The sequence below is a fragment of the Musa acuminata genome, chromosome BXJ1-11 (genome assembly GCF_036884655.1).
Source record: "Musa acuminata AAA Group cultivar baxijiao chromosome BXJ1-11, Cavendish_Baxijiao_AAA, whole genome shotgun sequence".
Classification (NCBI taxonomy): domain Eukaryota; kingdom Viridiplantae; phylum Streptophyta; class Magnoliopsida; order Zingiberales; family Musaceae; genus Musa; species Musa acuminata.
In genome coordinates, this window is record NC_088337.1 from 22,446,484 (window position 1) to 22,466,773 (window position 20,290).

The window sequence follows — 20,290 nt, forward strand, 5'->3', positions numbered from 1 at the left end:
CCCAAATGAAAAACACAAACATCTCAAGGTTACAAAATCGTCATCTCATTCACAAAGTTCAAAAGTTTTAATCATTCATCTCACGCCACGTTGTGTGTTCACTGGTCTTCACAATAATTGTTTTTCCATATCCTCTACACCAACATGGAAGGAAATAAAGCAAGTATTGATGAGATTACAAGAAATTTTCCAGATACCAGATTGGAGGTCCCAGGGACTATATACATAAACCAGTTTCCCAACTCTTGTCATCTTCTGATCCCAAAATTGTCCAAAAGGGAGAAACTAAAAAGACAGATCACAGCTCACCACTTCTTTGCCATGAGAAAAGAATGATACACATCACTCGATGAGTCAGAGCTAATTTTCCAGTCAGTTGATGGTTATTTATTCTTTGATGTGGCAGAACAATTATTCCAAAGAAAAGGAACTTACAAACCAGAGACCCAATAGCAAAAGTTTGGCACTTGTAGCATTGGTGGATAAACTACAACAACATGGTACTGTATAAGATTGCCAAAGAATAATCAGCATGATGAACAAACTTCATTGAAATGATTGCTGGGCAGATCGAACGACTTCAGAGGTAAGAAACATTGTAAAAAAATGCAAAGCTGTGACAGTGAATATTCAAAATCTTCAATCAACCACCGTAATGGAGACCAACCCAAGGGTTAGTTTCTTCAACAGAAAAATCACCTGTATATTGCTTCAAAATGCTCACCTCTATAAGAGAATTTAGCAAGTTCAGACAGCAACATTTTCTATATAGGTCTTCCATCCCTAAGACCTATATTCATCATCATCAAAGCTGCTGGATCAATCAGGAAATCACTAGCACTTCCATTGCCGATCATAAATTTTGTTCCTACTATCAGGCTGATCAAATGCATAGAAACACTTCATTACCACTCCGAATCTCTTACATTTCTGCGTGAACCTCGTGTTCCATTATTGGGAAACTGATTCCTTCTTCCTTGTTGCCTAAAACCAAATCCTTTCCTATCAACTTGCCTATCAAACTGCTGAAATCTCTCATTCTCTCTGAAATTTCCATGGCCACCTCTTCCAGGACCTCTTCCAGGACCCCTTCCACGCATGTGCAATCCTCTAGAAGACAAGCCATCGTGGCCACTAACAGAAGAATTCCTTCTGCCATTTATTCTATCAGTGGATAGAAACTCTCTTTGTGAACCTCCATAAGTGGATTTTCCTCTCTTCTTATTTCGTCTGGCACGTAAGTCATCATCATCAGACTGCATACCAAGAAGAGAACCATCATCAGAATCAGAAATTCTTCCTCTACTAGCCCTATGTAGATTTTCTTGATGGCCTTTTCCTTGTTTAGACCTAAAACTCCCATCCATTTCATCAGAATCAGAACCTAGTTCATAGTCATCATCTGAATTGAAAGGCATCTCCCTACACGGGCGGGTGTGACTCCTGCCTCCAGACTTCCGTCTAGCGTCTGCAGCATGATTGGGTCTCCAATAAGGATGATTTGCACGAGCATCATCCTCGGAGTCAGATGCATAATCCTTGGCACCTTGGCTTGACTTAGCATGATGATCAAATTCCTCAAAATCTTCAGATTCGGATGTCTGCTCCAGCTCAGAGTAATTCATCCGAGAAACTTCACTTGCTCGAGGGCTATCAAGCTCGTAACTGTCCACATCATCATCCTCTTTGTCATCAAAATCATCAAATCCTGTTCTATACGAATTAAAGGTGGATTTCCTTTCATCAGCTTCCTTAAAGGACTGATCTTGTTCTCGGGTTCTTGAAACCCTGGCAGTATGACTAGTATCATCTTCAAATTCCATATCAGTTCCCCTATGAGACCGATTGTCTGGAGAGCCTACATTGCTTTTATGAAAATCTGCAAACTCAAATGCAGCAACATCTGCACCATCAGATTCATTGTCATCAAAGTCAAAGTTCCATGCATTAGAAACATCTCTCATTCTGGTGGTCCTCTCCAATCTTGTCCTTGGACCAGATTGCTTTAAGTGCATTTGATTATCTGTATATTCATCAGGGGGACGCTTGTGATCACAATGAAAGCATGCCAAGTTTCGCCTGTAGTTCAAGAAGTTGCACCTAACAAAAAAGATAAATGAACTTTAGATTCTTAAGGACTTCTAAGATTGTGAAGCTAAGTTACTTCACCAAAAGGAGAACAAAACAACAACCATATGAACAGATATCATATATCTATTGAAGTCAGAGATAAAGTAAAAACGAAAAGATAAAAAGAACTTACTGAGGGCATTCCCATTCCCCTGGGAGGAGTTGCCTCTTGGGTCGTTTAGCATCACACTGTAAGCAAACAGTGTTTTTTGCAAAGTTCATGAAGTCACACCTGAGTCCAAAATCATTTAACTTTAGCCAACAAAGTCACAGGATCAAGAAAAAGAATTCAAAAGAAGCACAAAGGCAAAAGAAGTACTTGGGACAAAGCCAATCTCCTTTCTTCATTTCCACATCACCACGTCCCACTCTTTTTTTCGGTGGCGGAGGGGGTTGCTTTACCTTAGGAGGAGGCTTCTGGATAATGGGTGGTGGAAGATTGGGATCTATTGGAATTGCACTCAACTTAACAATCTCATGTAGCAGCTTGCGGACAACGGTTTTCACAGATTTCATCTTCATGAGAGGTTTATTTTCAACTGTTTCTTTTACATGGTCAAAACCAAACGTCAGTAAGACGCGCATAACATCAAGAGTGCGTGCCTCGTCTTCTTTGCGTGTAAGGATATATCCTCTACCACATGAGTTCCTTAGACTGCAAGAACTACATACCTAAGATTTCAAAGCAAGAAAAACATGGTTATGTTTGCAATTCACAGTATCTGATGGATTCAACATAAATGGAAGCACCTATGAATCTGCTGCCACACTCAATTAGTAGATGAATTGAAGTCTTAAGTGGAAAGCAAACTCAAGATGTGTTTATCAAATTCATGAAACACCAAAATGTGCCTCTATGTAACCTCATAAGCGGAAGTTACTTGTACAGTCACAATTGTCGATTTTGCATATTAAAGATGGAAATCCACTGCTGACACCCATTAGTTGGGCAGTTAAGGCACCCAAGAGATTTCAATGGGTTGCTAGTTCAAACCCCCCTATGGATATGTGCTTGTTTCCCTGTCCTCGGTGGCAGATGACTACCCTTGATGCAGCAAGAACGTGGCACGTGCACGATGCAAAAGAAAAAAAAGCCTATCTAGACCAACCACATCAAAATTGAACAAGGTCACCCAGGATCAACCTGAACCAGCATGGTGCTAGCAGTAACTAAGATCTGTAACAATAAATTGGAATAATCTAAGATCAACCAAAATCTGGCTCCTGAAAATTGGCAGTTTTGATGTCACCTTGAGCTAATCTTAATCCAAGTTCCTTCATTCATGTATTGATCAACTGTGGGATCAGCTATAGTAATTTAAGAGGTTCTAAAATCATTCGTGTTGGATGATCTAATCATTTTGGATCCATCAAACAAAGTATTAAGCATATAGTTCATGCCTAGGGTGTCTAACATGTTTCTCTATTTGCAAACGTAAAGCAACACTTTAACCGATTAAGAACATCATTTCTATGTTTTTGTGCACAAAGGGAAAATGGAAATGGATAATTGGATTTGGTATATTTTGCTTAAGGCAACAGGATGTAGATCACATGCTTTGGCACCAAAGATCTCATCAGCAATCACTGCTTTAAAATTAAAAGCCTATAATATCATTGTTCTCTAAATGTAAATAATATGGCTACTGTTAGAGGTCGCCCTTGACAGAGCTAATTTGTGAGGAATTATCCATGTAGCTGACACCATATGGTAAATTACTGTTGTTGCTATTCTAGAAACTCCAATTATTCACCCATTTTGGAAAAAAAATCATGTTTACTGCTGACTTATAGCAATTATAGTAATAATTAGTTAAAAAAATTAGCGAACTTTCCAACAAGCACCTCACACTATACCTGAACATTGCTCTACATATTGCTTCTTGCATCAAGGGCAAGCCATATCTGATAGCATCAGCAAAGCACCAAGAAGACCATGCTTCAAGGACAATTGAGACATCTGGTTAATTTCATCCTGAACACAACAAATTCTATACTCTATAGTCCTGTTCAACTAACAAACTTCTAACATATTGTATGTCTCATCATCTCTTTAGTGGTCAACAGTATTGCTAGGCCTGTTATCTTTGCTAATGAAAATGCCTATTGAGGCAACAACCCAAAACATGCAGTAACCTTCATGGACAAAGAAACAGTTTGTCTAGTTACTCTAGTAATATAGGTGATGCAAGTTACTTTTTAAGTAGGCATTCATGATATAAAAAGATGAAGATATTTCGAACATAGAAATCACCAAAAAGACCAAGAAAACAAGCATAAGATTCTTTCCAACTCATAATAAACTATATATTATATATGTTAAAAATGGCTGTACATACGTCTCCTTCATCAAGGTGGACAAGCTTCCTCAACAGCTTCGCTGAGAAAACAACTTTTGGGTCCATGCTTGGGCATCCATGACCAACTAGAACTTGAAGATCCTTCCTCGACAATGACCTATATTTCAATAGCACATCATTATCACTGTACCTTCAAATGCTATAAAGCCAAAAAACATTCAGAAACAGTTCCAAGGTGCACCTGTGCATGCTTATCATGTCAAAAAAATTTATTTCAAACAAAGTTGTTATTCAATCAATACCAAAGTAACATCCGTAATACAAGGTAAAATTCTAGCCACCAGTTTCTTCCATGAACTTGATACAACAAACAAAAAGATCAAAATTGGAAGGTATCCACTACCATTACCAAATTGGACAAATCCCAAATCCCAAAATCACCAGAGCACCACCAAAAACAAAACTTTTTAAGGAAAGAACTTGCTCCTACCTTAAAATATCAAAGCGGTCACGGCCAAGATTCATACAAGCATTCCGCACGGTGGTCCAATCCCTCGAGAAATCAAACCCCATTTCTTCCTTTATCCTCGAGAGGTCGATGGACAGATTCTCTGCGACACGTTCCTCATCCGTCCTCCGGAAATCAAAGTAATTCTGCTGCGCCAATCTCTCCATCAGTTCTATCCACTCCGGCCAGGGGTGCACGAGTTCCACCTCCTTCCTGAGGACATCTCTGACGCTCTCATCCGTCCTCACATCGGCCGCCAGATCGTGGACCTCGGAGGGGGTCGAACCACAAGTAGCGGGAGGTGCGAATTTGCCGTCTTCTGCGGGAGGCGGCGGGGGCTTATTCTGGTGCCAGGCACGGATGCGCTGGAGGGCGGCGTCCTTGGCCGTGCGGTCGCGGTCGATGGCGTCGATCTGGTCGAAAACGAAGGAGAGGCGAGTGGAAAGGGAGGGCTTGGGGGAGTCGGGGGGGTCGGAGGGGAGAGGGAGAGGGGTGGCGGAGAGGGAGCGGGCGGAGGGGGGAAACTGTGGGATTTTTCCACGGGAGACGAGGAGAAGAGGGAGGAGCTTTGGGGGAGAAGAGGCGACGCAGGAGCGGCGGCGGCGGAGGAGGAGGGAAACGGAAGAGAATGCCATGAGAGGATCGAGTTGGGGTTCCTCTAAAACCCTCGACTGTGAAAGTGTGGAGGATGAAACAGCTAAATATCGATGAATACAAGTGGTTTTGTTGCGTATAGACCCTTAAAAATATACTTAATCATATTACGGAGAATTCAAAAATACCTCCTTTACAAGATAATTAGATTAATAATTATTAGGAACACTATACGGACTGATCCATATGATGTATCGACCTAAATCTTCGATTATAATATTTTTTTAATTTATTTTTTTTATTTAAAAATCTAATTATTTAAAATTATTATAAATATAAATAAGTTATTAATAATCAAGAATATCTTTAAGATAGAAATATTATTTTTAAATCAAGTAAAAAATGTTATGTTTATGGAATGAAAAAACATGTAATGAATGCGATCATAGTTTTTGTTAATTCTATATTTTTCACTTTTATTATTCTACGTTGGGGCTAAAAGATTAGAAATTAGAAATAGATCAATGAGTTGAGTTTTGTTCCATTGTATGTGAATAGTAAGGTGAAAGTTATTTTTCTGATTGAAGGCAGCAAATTTACTGTTTCAATTGTCTTGTGGAGAAGACATTTGACTACGTAAGTAGGGCTACCACGTGGAAAATATATATATATAATTATTAGAAAAGTTTTTTTTAAATAATACTTATTAATGAGCCAGTTTTTTCTAGATTACTTATGTTACAATAGAGAGATTGATATTACTAACCTAGTATTGGTAATCCCTTAATCAAATCTAAATAATAATAAAATTAAGTTTATTACTAATATCAATTTTGATGATTAAATCAATTGATGAGTTTATAGAGTAATAAACATTTCAAATAAATGACGTAAGAGAAACTTCGATCACATAAAGGCAAATCATACAAACGTTGGGTCGGATAGCATCGAGTCAGAGTTCGGGCATCGGGCCTGTAATATCCCTCACTTTTGAAAATGTATTAATAAGGATTTATATGTAAATTGGAGGACCTATATGTAAATATAGAAATTTCAAGGACTAAACTGTTAAGTTGCAAAAAGAAAAAAAAAACCAAAAATTTCGGTTTTATCCCACGGCCTCCCACGCTCTCTGTTTCTCGAGAACAAAGAGAGGAGCGGTGGGGCGTGGGGAGAAGAAGAGAGGAAGAAGAGGGAGAAGAGAAGAAGAAGAAGAAGAAGAAGAAGAAGAAGAAGAAGAGAGGAGGATAGTTGCAGCAAGGCTGCAGCGAGGAGGTGTGTGGTGTTGGGGAGGAAAAGGGAAGAGGAGAAGAAGAGAAGGAGAAGAAGAGGGAAAAGAGAGGGAAGAGGGAGAGGAGCGAGAGGTGGCAGCAGCTAGGGCTGCAGCACCTCTGTTTCCTACAGGTGGAAACAGAGGAGAGGTGTGGGGCGTTCGAAGAGGAGAAGAAGAAGAAGAGGAAGCAGGAGAAGAGGTTGTGATACCTCTGTTTCTTGCAGAGGAAACAGAGGAGAGGGTGTGTGTGACGTCGGGGAGGAGTAGGGAAGAAGAAGAGGAGAAGAAGAAGAGAAGGGAAAGGAGGAGCTGCGGCTGCGGCGGTGGAAGCTGTAGCTAGAAGAGAAGGAGAGGAAGAGATGGTGAGGAAGAAGAGAAGAAGTAGAAGCGGGTGAAGAGGCGGCACCTCTGTTTCCTGCAAGAGGAAACAGAGGAAAGGAGGTGCTGTTCGTCGGGGAGAAGAAGGGGAGGAAGGAGAAGAAGAGAAGAAGAAGAAAGGAAGGAGAAGGAAGAGGAGAAGGGAAAGAAGTAGCTGCGGCTGCGGCTGTGGCAGCTGCAGCTGTGGCAGGGAAAGAGGAAGAGGAAGGAAGAAGGGAAGCAGAGGAAGAAGAGAAGGGGAAGAAGGGGCTGCGGCTGCGGCGATGGCAGCTGCAGTTGGAAGAGAAGAAGGAGAGGAAGATGAGCAGGGGAGGAAGAAGAGGTTGTGGCCGTGGCTGAGGCTGCGACCGCAGCAGTGCAGCTGGGAAAGAAGAGAAGGAAAGGAAGAAGAAGAGAAAGGAAGAAGGGAAGGAGAGGAAGAAGAGAAGGGGAAGAAGGGGCTGCAGCTGCGGCGATGGCAGCTGCAGTTGGAAGAGAAGAAGGAGAGGAAGATGAGCAGGGGAGGAAGAAGAGGCTTTGGCCGTGGCTGAGGCTGCGACTGCAGCAGTGCAGCTGGGAAAGAAGAGAAGGAAAGGAAGAAGAAGAGAAAGGAAAAGGGAAGAAGAGAGGAAGAGGAGAAGGGGAGGCAGCAGTGGCAGTGGCAGCTGCAGCTGGAAGAGAAGGAGAGGAAATAGAGCAGGGGAGGAAGAAGAGGCTGCAGTTGTGGTGGCTGCGGCCATGGCTGCGACTACGGCAGTTGCAGCTGGGAAAGAAAAGAAAGGAAAGGGGGAAAAAGGGGCTGCGGACAGGATTGCGACCGCAGCGGCAGCGACTGCGTATGCAGCAGTTGTGTCTGCGAAAGAAGGGGAGGAAGAAGGCAGTGCGGTGGAAGGGGCAACGACTATGGCAGCGGCGGTGGTTGTAGCAGCTGCGTTTGGGAAAGAAAAAGAAGGAATAAGAGTAAGAGAGAGCAGGTGACTATGCCTTGATATTCGACTCGTGATGTAGTTGCGAAAAAAGAAAGAAAACGAGTGCACAAAACGAAACAAGGAGGGGATGGAGGAAAAGTAGAAAAAGGATTCGAGCGTACACCTTCTTCAAATCTTTCGACCAAAACCTTCAAAAGGCAAGTTTCCCGATCGTTTCTCCTGTAATTGTTCTAATCTTTTCTATTGCAAGTGTTCTGATCCTTTATATTGCAAGCTTTCTAATCTTTTCTCTTGCAAGTGTTTCTATCCTTCCTATTGCAAGCTTTCTAATCTTTCCTATTGCAAGTGTCTTGATCTTTCCTTACTGTAATTTTATCTCTACATTTGCTTTGAATATGAGGAACTTTGAATTATTCTAGCCTTGCATTTGATATATCTCTTGTTTAGACGTAACGATTCGAATCTGTGCAACGTCTGAGATTCTGACCTTTTGATACTGAACTGCCTATAAGTCCTGTTGAAAACTTTGATTTATTCAAATCTTATTACATTGGAAACTAGACTCGTAGATCTTTCCTTTGATACCTGGATTAAAAGATTTAGAGTCCAAATGTTTGCTCAGTTATCTATTGAATCCGACCCTTTGGATTATGCTAAGTAATGATTTTGTTTTCTGACCTTTGGTTACTAAATCAATTTTAACTCTTTGTTGGAAACTTTGATTTATACGAGACTTATTTTATCTGAAAATAAATTGAAATATCTTTCCAATGATATATTTTTGAGTAAATTAGAGCACAATTGATAGTTTGAATCATTTGTTCAATGTGCCTCTTGAATTCTGCCAGAAATCGAGCTTTGGTCGATTTCACATATTCTGGTTTCATTCCCTTGGAAATTGATTTGCATCGTATTGACTCATAAAGGCACATGTATATTTCGTTATTCCACATGTGCTTCCGATATGTCCCAATTTATTGTTCACAATACCCTTTTGTACTCTGGTGTTTGTAGGATTATTTGGACCCTTGCCAGAAATGGTAAAGGGTATGCGCTTAGAGCCCGTGATGCTCTACATTATGTTTGGTGGTCATTCAGAAATGGATGGACCATATTATGTTTGGAATCCCACTTCATCATCTATCTGTTTGATATGAAATTCAGAGCCGACCTAGCACTTGGGCAAGGTGAGAGGGCTCGAGTAGGAAAGGGCTACCCGTGGATGGAGTCGAGAACTCATCACGGCGTGGAGCCACCACTGAGTTAAACCTCACATGCACTATGCTAGGGTACGGCGTCTGAGCATCTGTTTCGTATTTGTTCTTTGATATGCTCCGAAATGTTTCATCTGTTATTGTTATGCTTCGAAATGTTCCATACGCCGTTGATATGCTTCGGAACATTTCATACGCCTTCGATGATCTCTGAAACGTTTCATTTGTTATTGATATGCTCCGAAACATTTCATTCGTTGTTGATATGCTCCGAAATGTTTCATCTGTTATTGGCATGCTTCGAAATGTTCCATATGTCGTTGATATGCTCCGAAACATTTCCTATGCTATTGATATACTCCAATTACTCTATGCTTCATTTGCTATGAACTGATATGTTCTGAAATGTGCTATTTGCAATTGATATGCTTTGGAACATCTCGTACGTTATCGATATGCTCCAATTACTCTATGCTCCATTGGTTATGAACCAAATATGTTTTGAATGACATGACACATTTGATTTGTATCTAATGAGATGGTATCCTTGAGAATTCTTGTATTCTGCCTTGCATTATGATATCTTACTTGTTTGAAACCGTTCCTTTTATTCTGAATATGCTTTGTCACTTGTTGAGATGTTTTTAGCTCACTCCGTTGTTATATAAATCTTTCAGGTCAGCTTGTCACTCTTTGAGATATTTGAATTGGGCTGAGGCAGTGGAGAGCTATTCAGAATTATGGGCAAGTCTTGTTGGTTATTATGTTATTGTTGTATAAGCATATTTTGTATGTAATGAAATGTTGTCGATGAACTAAAATGGATATACTATGTAAAAGTGTTAGAAGATCTCTCTTATTTGGAATTTCAGAATGTGAAGTCTAGTTTATGATGATCTGAACTTGTGGTAAATGGTTGGAGTTATGATTGTATAAATTACTTAGCTTGTGGATTTATAAATGTTGTTCATGTTTGTCAAGTTGGCTTGGGTTGCCATGTGAATTATCGAGTGATATGATATATGATTATAAACTGCACAGGTTTTATAGATGTGAATTTGATAGAATGTTTTTCAGTGTCCTCAAATGTGTGTTTGGATCCTGGATGGATTCGTGATGAAAATTTTTAATATCATGGATATTTGAGGGGCGTGACAGAGGTGGTATCAGAGCATGGTTTGAGGATCACTGAAATATTTGATATGTTGACGTGCAAAATATATTGAGGTCTAGTGAGCTATTGTGATTGGTGGAAATTTTCTTTGATGCATTTTAGTAATCTAGGATGACGAGAACATTTAGTCCTTCTATTTCATTTGGTTTTGATTAATTAAGTGGGATGAATGGGGTAATCGGGGATATTGAATTAGAGTGGCGCAGCAGAAGCATGGTGCACCTAATCTATTGGTGGCAGAATAATTGATGATGCAAATGGAGAAGATATTTGATGTACAAAATTGTTCTGATGATCAAAAGATTTCTTTTGCTACCGTATATTGGAAGTAGTGGCTGATTATTAATGGCAACAATGAAAAGAATTTTTTAGAGATCTATGGCAAGAATAATAAGGACAAGTTTACCAATAAAAATATGATTGTAAATGAATCAGAAAGTGATAACAAGAGGGTCAAGACATTTGGATTTGAAATGGGAAGTCACCATAAAAGACTTAATCATGTGTGAATTACAAGTTAAATTATGAAATAAATTTAAATTTTCGGGTGATTGGAGTCTGTTTTGCTTGTAGAAAGTTGGATCATAAAATAAAAGACTGCCCTTGAACAAGAAGAAAGAGTCACTACCTCTTAAAATCATCAGCCCATGTCAGAGTGTATGCTATCACTGAATATGATTCTAAAAACTTCTGAATTAGTGATCGAAGGTATTATGCATGTTTATGAAAGAATGCAAATATTTGTTTGACCATGGGTCCTATCTACGATTTGATTCGTAATATTTTGCTTATCACTTGGGTATGCAACCTAGACCATTGCATTATGTGCTATATGTAAATATGATCATTGGAGATTCTTTGATAACGAACTTGAATATGGTCCTCTTGTCTGATTTTATTGGAGAACTTGAACTTTTTGCTGATTTAGTTCTCCTGAAGATTTGGAGTTTTGATATTATACTTGGTATGGATTGGTTATCTTCCTATCATACCAGTATGGATTGGTATATAACAAATGATCACTTTTTGCATCTTTTATTTTGAAAGTATTGGACATGATTTATCTCCTTGCTTAATGTATCCCAAGATGATTTACCTGAATTACCTCCAAATGTGACTTTGATTTTGATTTGGTCGTTGGGATAATCCCAATATCTAAGCCTCTCTATAAAATGATATCATTTGAGTAAGTGGAATTAGAAAAGCAACTACAAGGACTATTAAATAAGGATTTTATTTGACTTAATATTTCATCATGGGGTGCTCCGGTGTTAGTTAAAAAGATGGATGGAACATTGAGGCTTTGTATTAATTATGGACAGTTGAATCAGTTGACCATCACATATGAGTATTCTCTAAAGTGACGACTTGTTTGATTAACAGCAGGGTGCACAAGTATTTTCAAAGATTGATTGAAGGTCGGGTTACCGTATATTGAGGATCAAGGAGGAGAATATTTCGGTCACTCTTGGATAATTGTATAATTGTATAATTGTATTGTATTAATGAAACTATTTGAGAGCAGAGGAGGAAATAAAGAAATCATAATCCTCATCTTTTCATCGATTGAGCTATGACCAATTTAGAGGACTAAATTTTCTTTTAAGGGGGGGAGAGTGTAATATCCCTCACTTTTAAAAATGTATTAATAAGGATTTATATGTAAATTGGAGGACCTATATGTAAATATAAAAATTTCAAGGACTAAACTATTAAGTTGCAAAAAGAAAAAAATAAAGAAAACCGAAAATTTTGGTTTTATCCCACCGCCTCCCACGCTCTCTGTTTCTCGAGAAACAGAGAGAGGAGCGGTGAGGCGTGGGGAGAAGAAGAGAGGAAGAAGAGGGAGAAGAGAAGAAGAAGAAGAAGAAGAGAGGAGGATAGCTGCGGCAAGGCTGCAGCGAGGAGGTGTGTGGCGTTGGGGAGGAAAAGGGAAGAGGAGAAGAAGAGAAGGAGAAGAAGAGGGAAAAGAGAGGGAAGAGGGAGAGGAGCGAGAGGTGGCAGCAGCTAGGGCTGTAGCACCTCTGTTTCCTGCAGGTGGAAACAGAGGAGAGGTGTGGGGCGTTCGAAGAGGAGAAGAAGAAGAAGAAGAAGAGGAAGAGGAAGCAGGAGAAGAGGTTGTGATACCTCTGTTTCCTGCAGAGGAAACAGAGGAGAGGGTGCGTGTGATGCCGAGGAGGAGGAGGGAAGAAGAAGAGGAGAAGAAGAAGAGAAGGGAAAGGAGGAGCTGCGGCTGCGGCTGCGACAATGGAAGCTGCAGTTGGAAGAGAAGGAGAGGAAGAGATGGTGAGGAAGAAGAGAAGAAGTAGAAGCGGGTGAAGAGGTGGCACCTCTATTTCCTACAGGAGGAAACAGAGGAAAGGAGGTGCTGTTCGTCGGGGAGAAGAAGGGGAGGAAGGAGAAGAAGAGAAGAAGAAGAAAGGAAGGAGAAGAGGAGAAGGGAAAGAAGTAGCGGCGGCTGCGGCTGTGGCAGCTGCAGCTGTGGCAGGGAAAGAGGAAGAGGAAGTGTTAGTTTGGCAAGTCCCATAGTCCCACATCGGGAAAATCAGACTTGTTGTCACGTCTTGGAACTATAAATAAGGGCCTGAGCTTTGATGTTAGACACACCACAAGAAGTACAATAGGCATCACAAGAAAACCTGCTTATGGTTTGAAGTCTTCTTGTTTAGGAAGCTGAAGGTGTTTTATGGCCTAGGAACATTTCCTAAGGCATTTGTAAGTGTCCCTCTTTTATAATAGTAATTTGCTCCTCTTTCTTCCGTGGTTGTAGGTCAAAGTCATTTGACCGAACCACGTATATCTGGTGTTCTGGTGTTTTGTTTGTTCTTGTCGCTTTTATTATTTCCGCTTTATTGTCTTTGTTGTGTTGCCAAAATTACCCTTTGGTAAATATCCTGGGGCTAGCTCTAACAAACTGGTATCAGAGCCTGGTTTTGGGATCTTTTGGCAACGATGACAATAACAAAGATTGTTGTCGAGAAATTCGACAGAAATGTCAACTTCGGCATGTGGCAACTCAAGATGGAGGCCATTCTGGTTCAAGACGGAGTTGATTTGGCACTTCAGGGTGCTGAGAACATTCCAGATGGTACGTCAAAGGAAGATCTTGCGGGTATGGATAAGAAGGCCCGATCCAGCATCATTCTAAACCTCTCTGACGAGGTTTTACGGGAGGTAGCTACGGAGACTACGGCTAAGAGCATGTGGGACAAACTTAAAGCCTTGTACATGAAGAGGACAGTGGAGAATCGTCTCTACTTGAAGCAGAGTCTGTATATGCTTCGGATGACTGAAGGTACATCTATACTCTCGCATCTTGATAAGTTTGATTCTTTGGTTATGGATTTGGAGAATATAGATGCAAAAATTGATGATGAGGATAAGGCTTTGTTGCTCTTGTGTTCTCTTCCCCAATCTTTTAAGCATTTCTGTGATACTTTGATTTATGGAAAAGAAACAGTTTCGTATCAGGAAATTAAATCTGCACTAAAATCTAAGGAGCAAATAGACAGAGATATCACTGGGGAAAGTAGAGGAAATCAGGCTGAGGGTCTGGTTGTCAGGGATAAAATGGATAAAAGAGAATTTGACAGTAGTAGATCTAAATCTAGATCTAAATCCAGACATAGAAATTTGGAATGCAGATATTGTCATAAAATGGGGCACATTAAATCTGATTGCTTTAAATTGAAAAATAAATTAAAGCAAAAGGAAAATTTTGTTGAAAAAACTACTGAATCCGCTGAAGTTAGTGTAGCAACTGATGAGAATGTTGGAAATATTTTTTCTACTATTGATGACAGGACGAGGTCTAAAAATGAATGAATTTTAGATTCAGGTTGTTCTTATCACATGTGTCCCAATAGGGATTTGTTTTCCACATATGAATCTTGTAATGGTGGAATTGTTTTGATGGGCAATAATGCCGCATGTGATGTTGTTGGTAGAGGAACAATCTGAATTAAAATGTATGATGGTATTGTGAGGACGCTCACTAATGTTAGACATGTTCCTGATTTGAAAAAGAATCTCATCTCTTTAGGCACCCTAGAGGCCCTTGGGTGTAAATACACAGCTGAAGGTGGAGTTATGAAAGTTTCTAGAAGTGCTCTTATTGTTATGAAAGCTTGTAGGTCTGGTAGCTTGTATATTATGCAGGGAACTACTGTCACAGGTTCGGTTGCAGTTTCGTCATCATCATTGTCTGATTCTGACATCACCAAATTATGGCATATGCGTTTGGGTCATATGAGCGAAAAAGGTTTGAGCATATTGAGCAAAAGAGGTCTACTTTGCGGACAGAGTACTGGGCCACTGGACTTTTGTGAACATTGCATTTTTGGAAAGCAGAAAAGAGTCAGCTTCAATTCTCCGACAGTTCACAAAACGAAAGGTACTCTTGACTATATTCATTCAGACCTTTGGGGTCCAGCTCAAGTTCAGTCTAAGGGTGGTGCCAGGTATATGTTGACTTTCATTGATGATTATTCCAGGAAAGTTTGGGTTTATTTTCTAAAGCATAAAAATGATGTTTTTCTAACCTTTAAACAATGGAAGGCTTTGATTGAGAAGCAAACATGTAAACAGATTAAGCGGCTTCGAACAGATAATGGCATGGAATTTTGTGAAGGTGACTTTGAAGAATTCTGCAAAAATGAAGGAATCGTTCGGCATCACACTGTTAGGATGACACCTCAGCAAAATGGTGTGGCAGAACGTATGAATAGAACACTCTTGGAGAGAGCGAGGTGTATGATCTCAAATGCAGGGTTGACAAAAGACTTTTGGGCAGAGGCGATTAATATGGCCTGTTACGTTGTCAACCGCGCTCCTTCTGCAGCACTTAACTTTAAAACTCCAGAGGAAGTTTGGTCAGATACTCCTGCTGATTATTCTGATTTTAAAATTTTTGGGTGCCCAGCATACATGCATGTAAATGAAGGAAAATTAGAGCCTCGGGCTAAAAAGTGTATTTTCCTTGGGTATGCTTCTGGGGTGAAAGGATACAGATTATGGTGTCCTGATCCCAAATCCCCAAAATTTATAATCAGTAGAGATGTTACTTTTGATGAATTATCTATGCTATCTTCTAAAGAGGAATCTACTAGTTGTACAAATAATAGTGCGCAGAAGCAGGTGGAGCTTGAGATTGGTAGTTCAGATTCTTTTAAGTCGAACTCTTCTACTCAAAGAATGACAGTAGGTGGTCCCGAGTCTACTGATGCAGATGATCCAGAGGAAGAGCAATATTCCATAGCCAAGGATAGACCACGGAGAAATATTCGACCACCACAAAGGTATGCAAATTTGGTTGCATATGCTTTGTTTGTTGCAGAAGAGACAAGTGAAGTTGGTGAGCCTACTTCCTACTTAGATGCAGTTTCTTGTGATAATTCCGCTAAGTGGTTGATTGTGATGAATGAAGAAATAGAATCTCTCCATCGGAATAGAACTTGGGGTCTTGTGAAGCCGTCTTTGGATAAGAAAATTGTTGGATGCAAATGGGATACCATTGCTGAAGGAAAAGTCCTTGTTCAGAAAATTCATACGAAGGACAATCCAGCTGATATGTTTACGAAGCCTCTTCCGGTTTACAAGTTCAAGCAGTGCTTGGACTTGGTTGGTGTTCATTGTTGGTGATTGCCCGTTGGGGCTTTTGTGAAGAAGGTGGAGCAAGTTTTGTTGGGACATGCCAAGGTGGAGATTTGTTAGTTTGGCAAGTCCCATAGTCCCACATCGGGAAAATCAGACTTGTTGTCACGTCTTGGAACTATAAATAAGGGTCTGAGCTTTGATGTTAGACACACCACAAGAAGTACAGCAGGCATCACAAGAAAACCTGCTTATGGTTTGAAGTCTTCTTGTTTAGGAAGCTGAAGGTGTTTTATGGCCTAGGAACATTTCCTAAGGCATTTGTAAGTGTCCCTCTTTTATAATAGTAATTTGCTCCTCTTTCTTCCGTGGATGTAGGTCAAAGTCATTTGACCGAACCACGTATATCTGGTGTTCTGGTGTTTTGTTTGTTCTTGTCGCTTTTATTATTTCCGCTTTATTGTCTTTGTTGTGTTGCCAAAATTACCCTTTGGTAAATATCCTGGGGCTAGCTCTAACAGGAAGGAAGAAGGGAAGGAGAGGAAGAAGAGAAGGGGAAGAAGGGGCTGCGGCTGCGGCGATGGCAGCTGTAGTTGGAAGAGAAGAAGGATAGGAAGATGAGCAAGGGAGGAAGAAGAGGTTGTGGCCGTGGTTGAGGCTGCGACTGCAGCAGTGCAACTGGGAAAGAAGAGAAGGAAAGGAAGAAGAAGAGAAAGGAAGAAGGGAAGGAGAGGAAGAAGAGAAGGGGAAGAAGGGGCTGCAACTATGGCGATGGCAGTTGTAGTTGGAAGAGAAGGAGAGGAAGATGAGTAGGGGAGGAAGAAGAGGCTGTGGCCGTGGCTGAGGCTGCGACTGCAGCAGTGCAGCTGGGAAAGAAGAGAAGGAAAGAAAGAAGAAGAGAAAGGAAAAGGGAAGAAGAGAGGAAGAGGAGAAGGGGAGGCAGCTGTGGCAGTGGCAGCTGCAGCTGGAAGAGAAGGAGAGGAAATAGAGCAGGGGAGAAAGAAGAGGCTGTAGTTGTGGTGGCTGCGGCCATGGCTGGGACTGCGACTGCGGCAGTTGCAGCTGGGAAAGAAAAGAAAGGAAAGGGGGAAAAAGGGGCTACAGACAGGATTGCGGCCGCAGCGGTAGCGACTGTGTATGCAGCAGCTGTGTCTACGAAAGAAGGGGAGGAAGAAGGTAGTGCGATGGAAGGGGCAATGACTATGGCAGTGGCAGCGGCGTGGTTGTGGCAGTTGAGTTTGGGAAAGAAAAAGAAGGAATGAGAGTAAGAGAGAGTAGGTGACTGTGCCTCGATATTCGGCTCGTGGTGTAGTTGCGAAGAAAGAAAGAAAACAAGTGCACAAAATGAAACAAGGAGGGGACGGAGGAAAAGTAGAAAAAGGATTCGAACGTGCACCTTCTTCGAATCTTTGGACCAAAACCTTCAAAAGGCAAGTTTCCCGATCGTTTCTCCTGTAATTGTTCTAATCTTTTCTATTGCAAGTGTTCTGATCCTTTATATTGCAAGCTTTCTAATCTTTTCTCTTGCAAGTGTTCCTATCCTTCCTATTGCAAGCTTTCTAATCTTTCCTATTGCAAGTGTCCTGATCTTTCCTTACTATAATTTTATCTCTACATTTGCTTTGAATATAAGGAACTTTGAATTGTTCTAGCCTTGCATTTGACTCTTGTTTAGACATAACGATTCGAATCTGTGCAACGTCTGAGATTCTGACCTTTTGATACTGAACTGCCTATAAGTCCTGTTGAAAACTTTGATTTATTCAAATCTTATTACATTGGAAACTAGACTCGTAGATCTTTCCTTTGATACCTGGATTAAAAGATTTAGAGTCCAAATGTCTGCTCAGTTATCTATTGAATCCGACCCTTTGGATTATGCTAAGTAATGATTTTGTTTTCTGACCTTTGGTTACTAAATCAATTATAACCCTTTGTTGGAAACTTCGATTTATACGAGACTTGTTTTATCTGAAAATAAATTAAAATATCTTTCCAATGATATATTTCTGAGTAAATTGGAGCACAATTGATAGTTTGAATTATTTGTTCAATGTGCCTCTTGAATTCTGCCAGAAATCGAGCTTTGGTCGATTTCACATATTCTGGTTTCATTCCCTTGGAAATTGATTTGTATCTTATTGACTCATAAAGGCACATGTATATTTCGTTATTCCACATGTGCTTCCGATATGTCCCAATTTATTGTTCACAATACCCTTTTGTACTCTGGTGTTTGTGGGATTATTTGGACCCTTGCCAGAAATGGTAAAGGGTATGTGCTTAGAGCCCGCGATGCTCTAGATTATGTTTGGTGGTCATTCAGAAATGGATGGACCATATTATGTTTGGAATCACACTTCACCATCTATCTGTTTGATATGAAATTCAGAGCCGACCTAGCACTTGGGTAGGGTGAGAGGGCTCGAGTAAGAAAGGGCTACCCGTGGATGGAGTCGAGAACTCATCACGGCGTGGAGCCACCACTGAGTTAAACCTCACATGCACTATGCTAGGGTACGACGTCTGAGCTTCTGTTTCGTATTCGTTCTTTGATATGCTCCGAAATGATTCATCTGTTATTGTTATGTTTCGAAATGTTCCATACGCCGTTGATATGCTCCGGAACATTTCATACGCCTTCGATGATCTCTGAAACGTTTCATTTGTTATTGATATGCTCCGAAACATTTCATTCATTGTTAATATGCTCCGAAATGTTTCATCTATTATTGGCATGCTTCGAAATGTTCCATATGTCGTTGATATGCTCCGGAACATTTCCTATGCTATTGATATGCTTCAATTACTCTATGCTTCGGAACATCTCGTACGTTATTGATATGCTCCAATTACTCTATGCTCCATTGGTTATGAACCAAATATGTTTTGAATGACATGACACATTTGATTTGTATCTAATGAGATGGTATCCTTGAGAATTCTTGTATTCTGCCTTGCATTATGATATCTTACTTGTTTGAAACCATTCCTTTTATTCTGAATATGCTTTGTCACTTGCTGAGATGTTTTTAGCTCACTCCGTTGTTATATAAATCTTTCAGGTCAGCTTGTCACTCTTTGAGATGTTTGAATTGGGCTGAGGCAGTGGAGAGCTATTCAGAATTATGGGCAAGTCTTGTTGGTTATTATGTTATTGTTGTATAAGCATATTTTGTATGTAATGAAATGTTGTCGATGAACTGAAATAGATATACTGTGTAAAAGTGTTAGAAGATCTCTCTTATTTGGAATTTCAGAATGTTAAGTCTAGTTTATGATGATCTGAACTTGTGGTAAATGGTTGGAGTTATGATTGTATAAATTATTTAGCTTGTGGATTTATAAATGTTGTTCATGTTTGTCAAGTTGGCTTGGGTTGCCATAAATGTGAATTATCGAGTGATGTGATATATGATTATAAACTGTACAGGTTTTATAGATGTGAATTTGATAGAATGTTTTTCAGTGTCCTCAAATGTGTGTTTGGATCTTGGATGGATTCGTGATGAAAATTTTTAATATTATGGATATTTGAGGGGCGTGATTGGGCTAGAAGGATTGAGCATTATGTCAAAAAGATTAGATGTTGTGGGAGGTCAACATGCCGATGGATTGAATAATACACCGATCAATATGTCGGAGGTTTGGACAAAGTATTGGATGAACAAATGACATATCGAATAACATAGTTTTTATTATTATAATTGTTTAAGTGTCTAATTGAGTTAGTTTTGAAGCGTAACCATGCCAATTTGATTAGGAGCCCATTGAGCCTATACCAAAGCTGAATTGAGTATGTTGAAATGCTAATTTAATAACCTAAAGTTGGGCTGAGCAGTGGTACCGCCCAAGCAAACAATGGTACTGCTAAAGCACGGGTTCCCATGCTGTCAGGTGGTGGTATTGCTAGATTGTCAAGCGGTAGTATCATCCAAAAAGGTGGTGGTACCATTAGAGTTCTAGTTCCCAAACTCTATCCGGCAGTAGTACCGCCAGTACCCTAAAAACCTAAGGATTTATAGTTTTGACTCTATTTTTGAAGTTATTTGAGACCTATAAATATCTCACTCATACTTGCTTGAAAGAGCACGAAAACTTATGATTTTAACTGTGTAAACTCTCTAAAAATGTTGAATATTTTTCTTCTTGAGTTTAGAAGTCATTCTAAGGGAGACATGAGGTTTTCTTGTAAAAGAGAGGTATAAAGGTTCTCTTT

General features: G+C 40.1%; 1 protein-coding gene across 1 annotated transcript; it reads right to left on the bottom strand.

Moving 5' to 3' along the window:
* Positions 1 to 23: 23 nt before the first annotated feature.
* LOC103971451 (uncharacterized) lies at positions 24 to 5,622 on the bottom strand. Its single transcript, XM_009385474.3, has 5 exons — positions 4,921 to 5,622; positions 4,470 to 4,587; positions 2,450 to 2,802; positions 2,264 to 2,362; positions 24 to 2,100 (listed from the first exon to the last, which is right to left on the bottom strand). The coding sequence occupies exons 1-5, from the start codon at positions 5,571 to 5,573 to the stop codon at positions 906 to 908; spliced, it is 2,418 nt and encodes an 805-aa protein (XP_009383749.2). The 5' UTR covers positions 5,574 to 5,622; the 3' UTR covers positions 24 to 905.
* Between the last annotated feature and the right edge of the window lie 14,668 nt (positions 5,623 to 20,290).

Coding starts and splice junctions, on each gene's coding strand:
- LOC103971451 (XM_009385474.3), bottom strand. CDS start 5,573: ATGGCATTCTCTTCCGTTTCCCTCCTCCTCCGCCGCCGCCGCTCCTGC. Junction 4,588..4,920: donor GACCGCTTTGATATTTTAAG/GTAGGAGCAAGT, acceptor ATTGAAATATAG/GTCATTGTCGAGGAAGGATC. Junction 2,101..2,263: donor GGGGAATGGGAATGCCCTCA/GTAAGTTCTTTT, acceptor CTTTTTTGTTAG/GTGCAACTTCTTGAACTACA.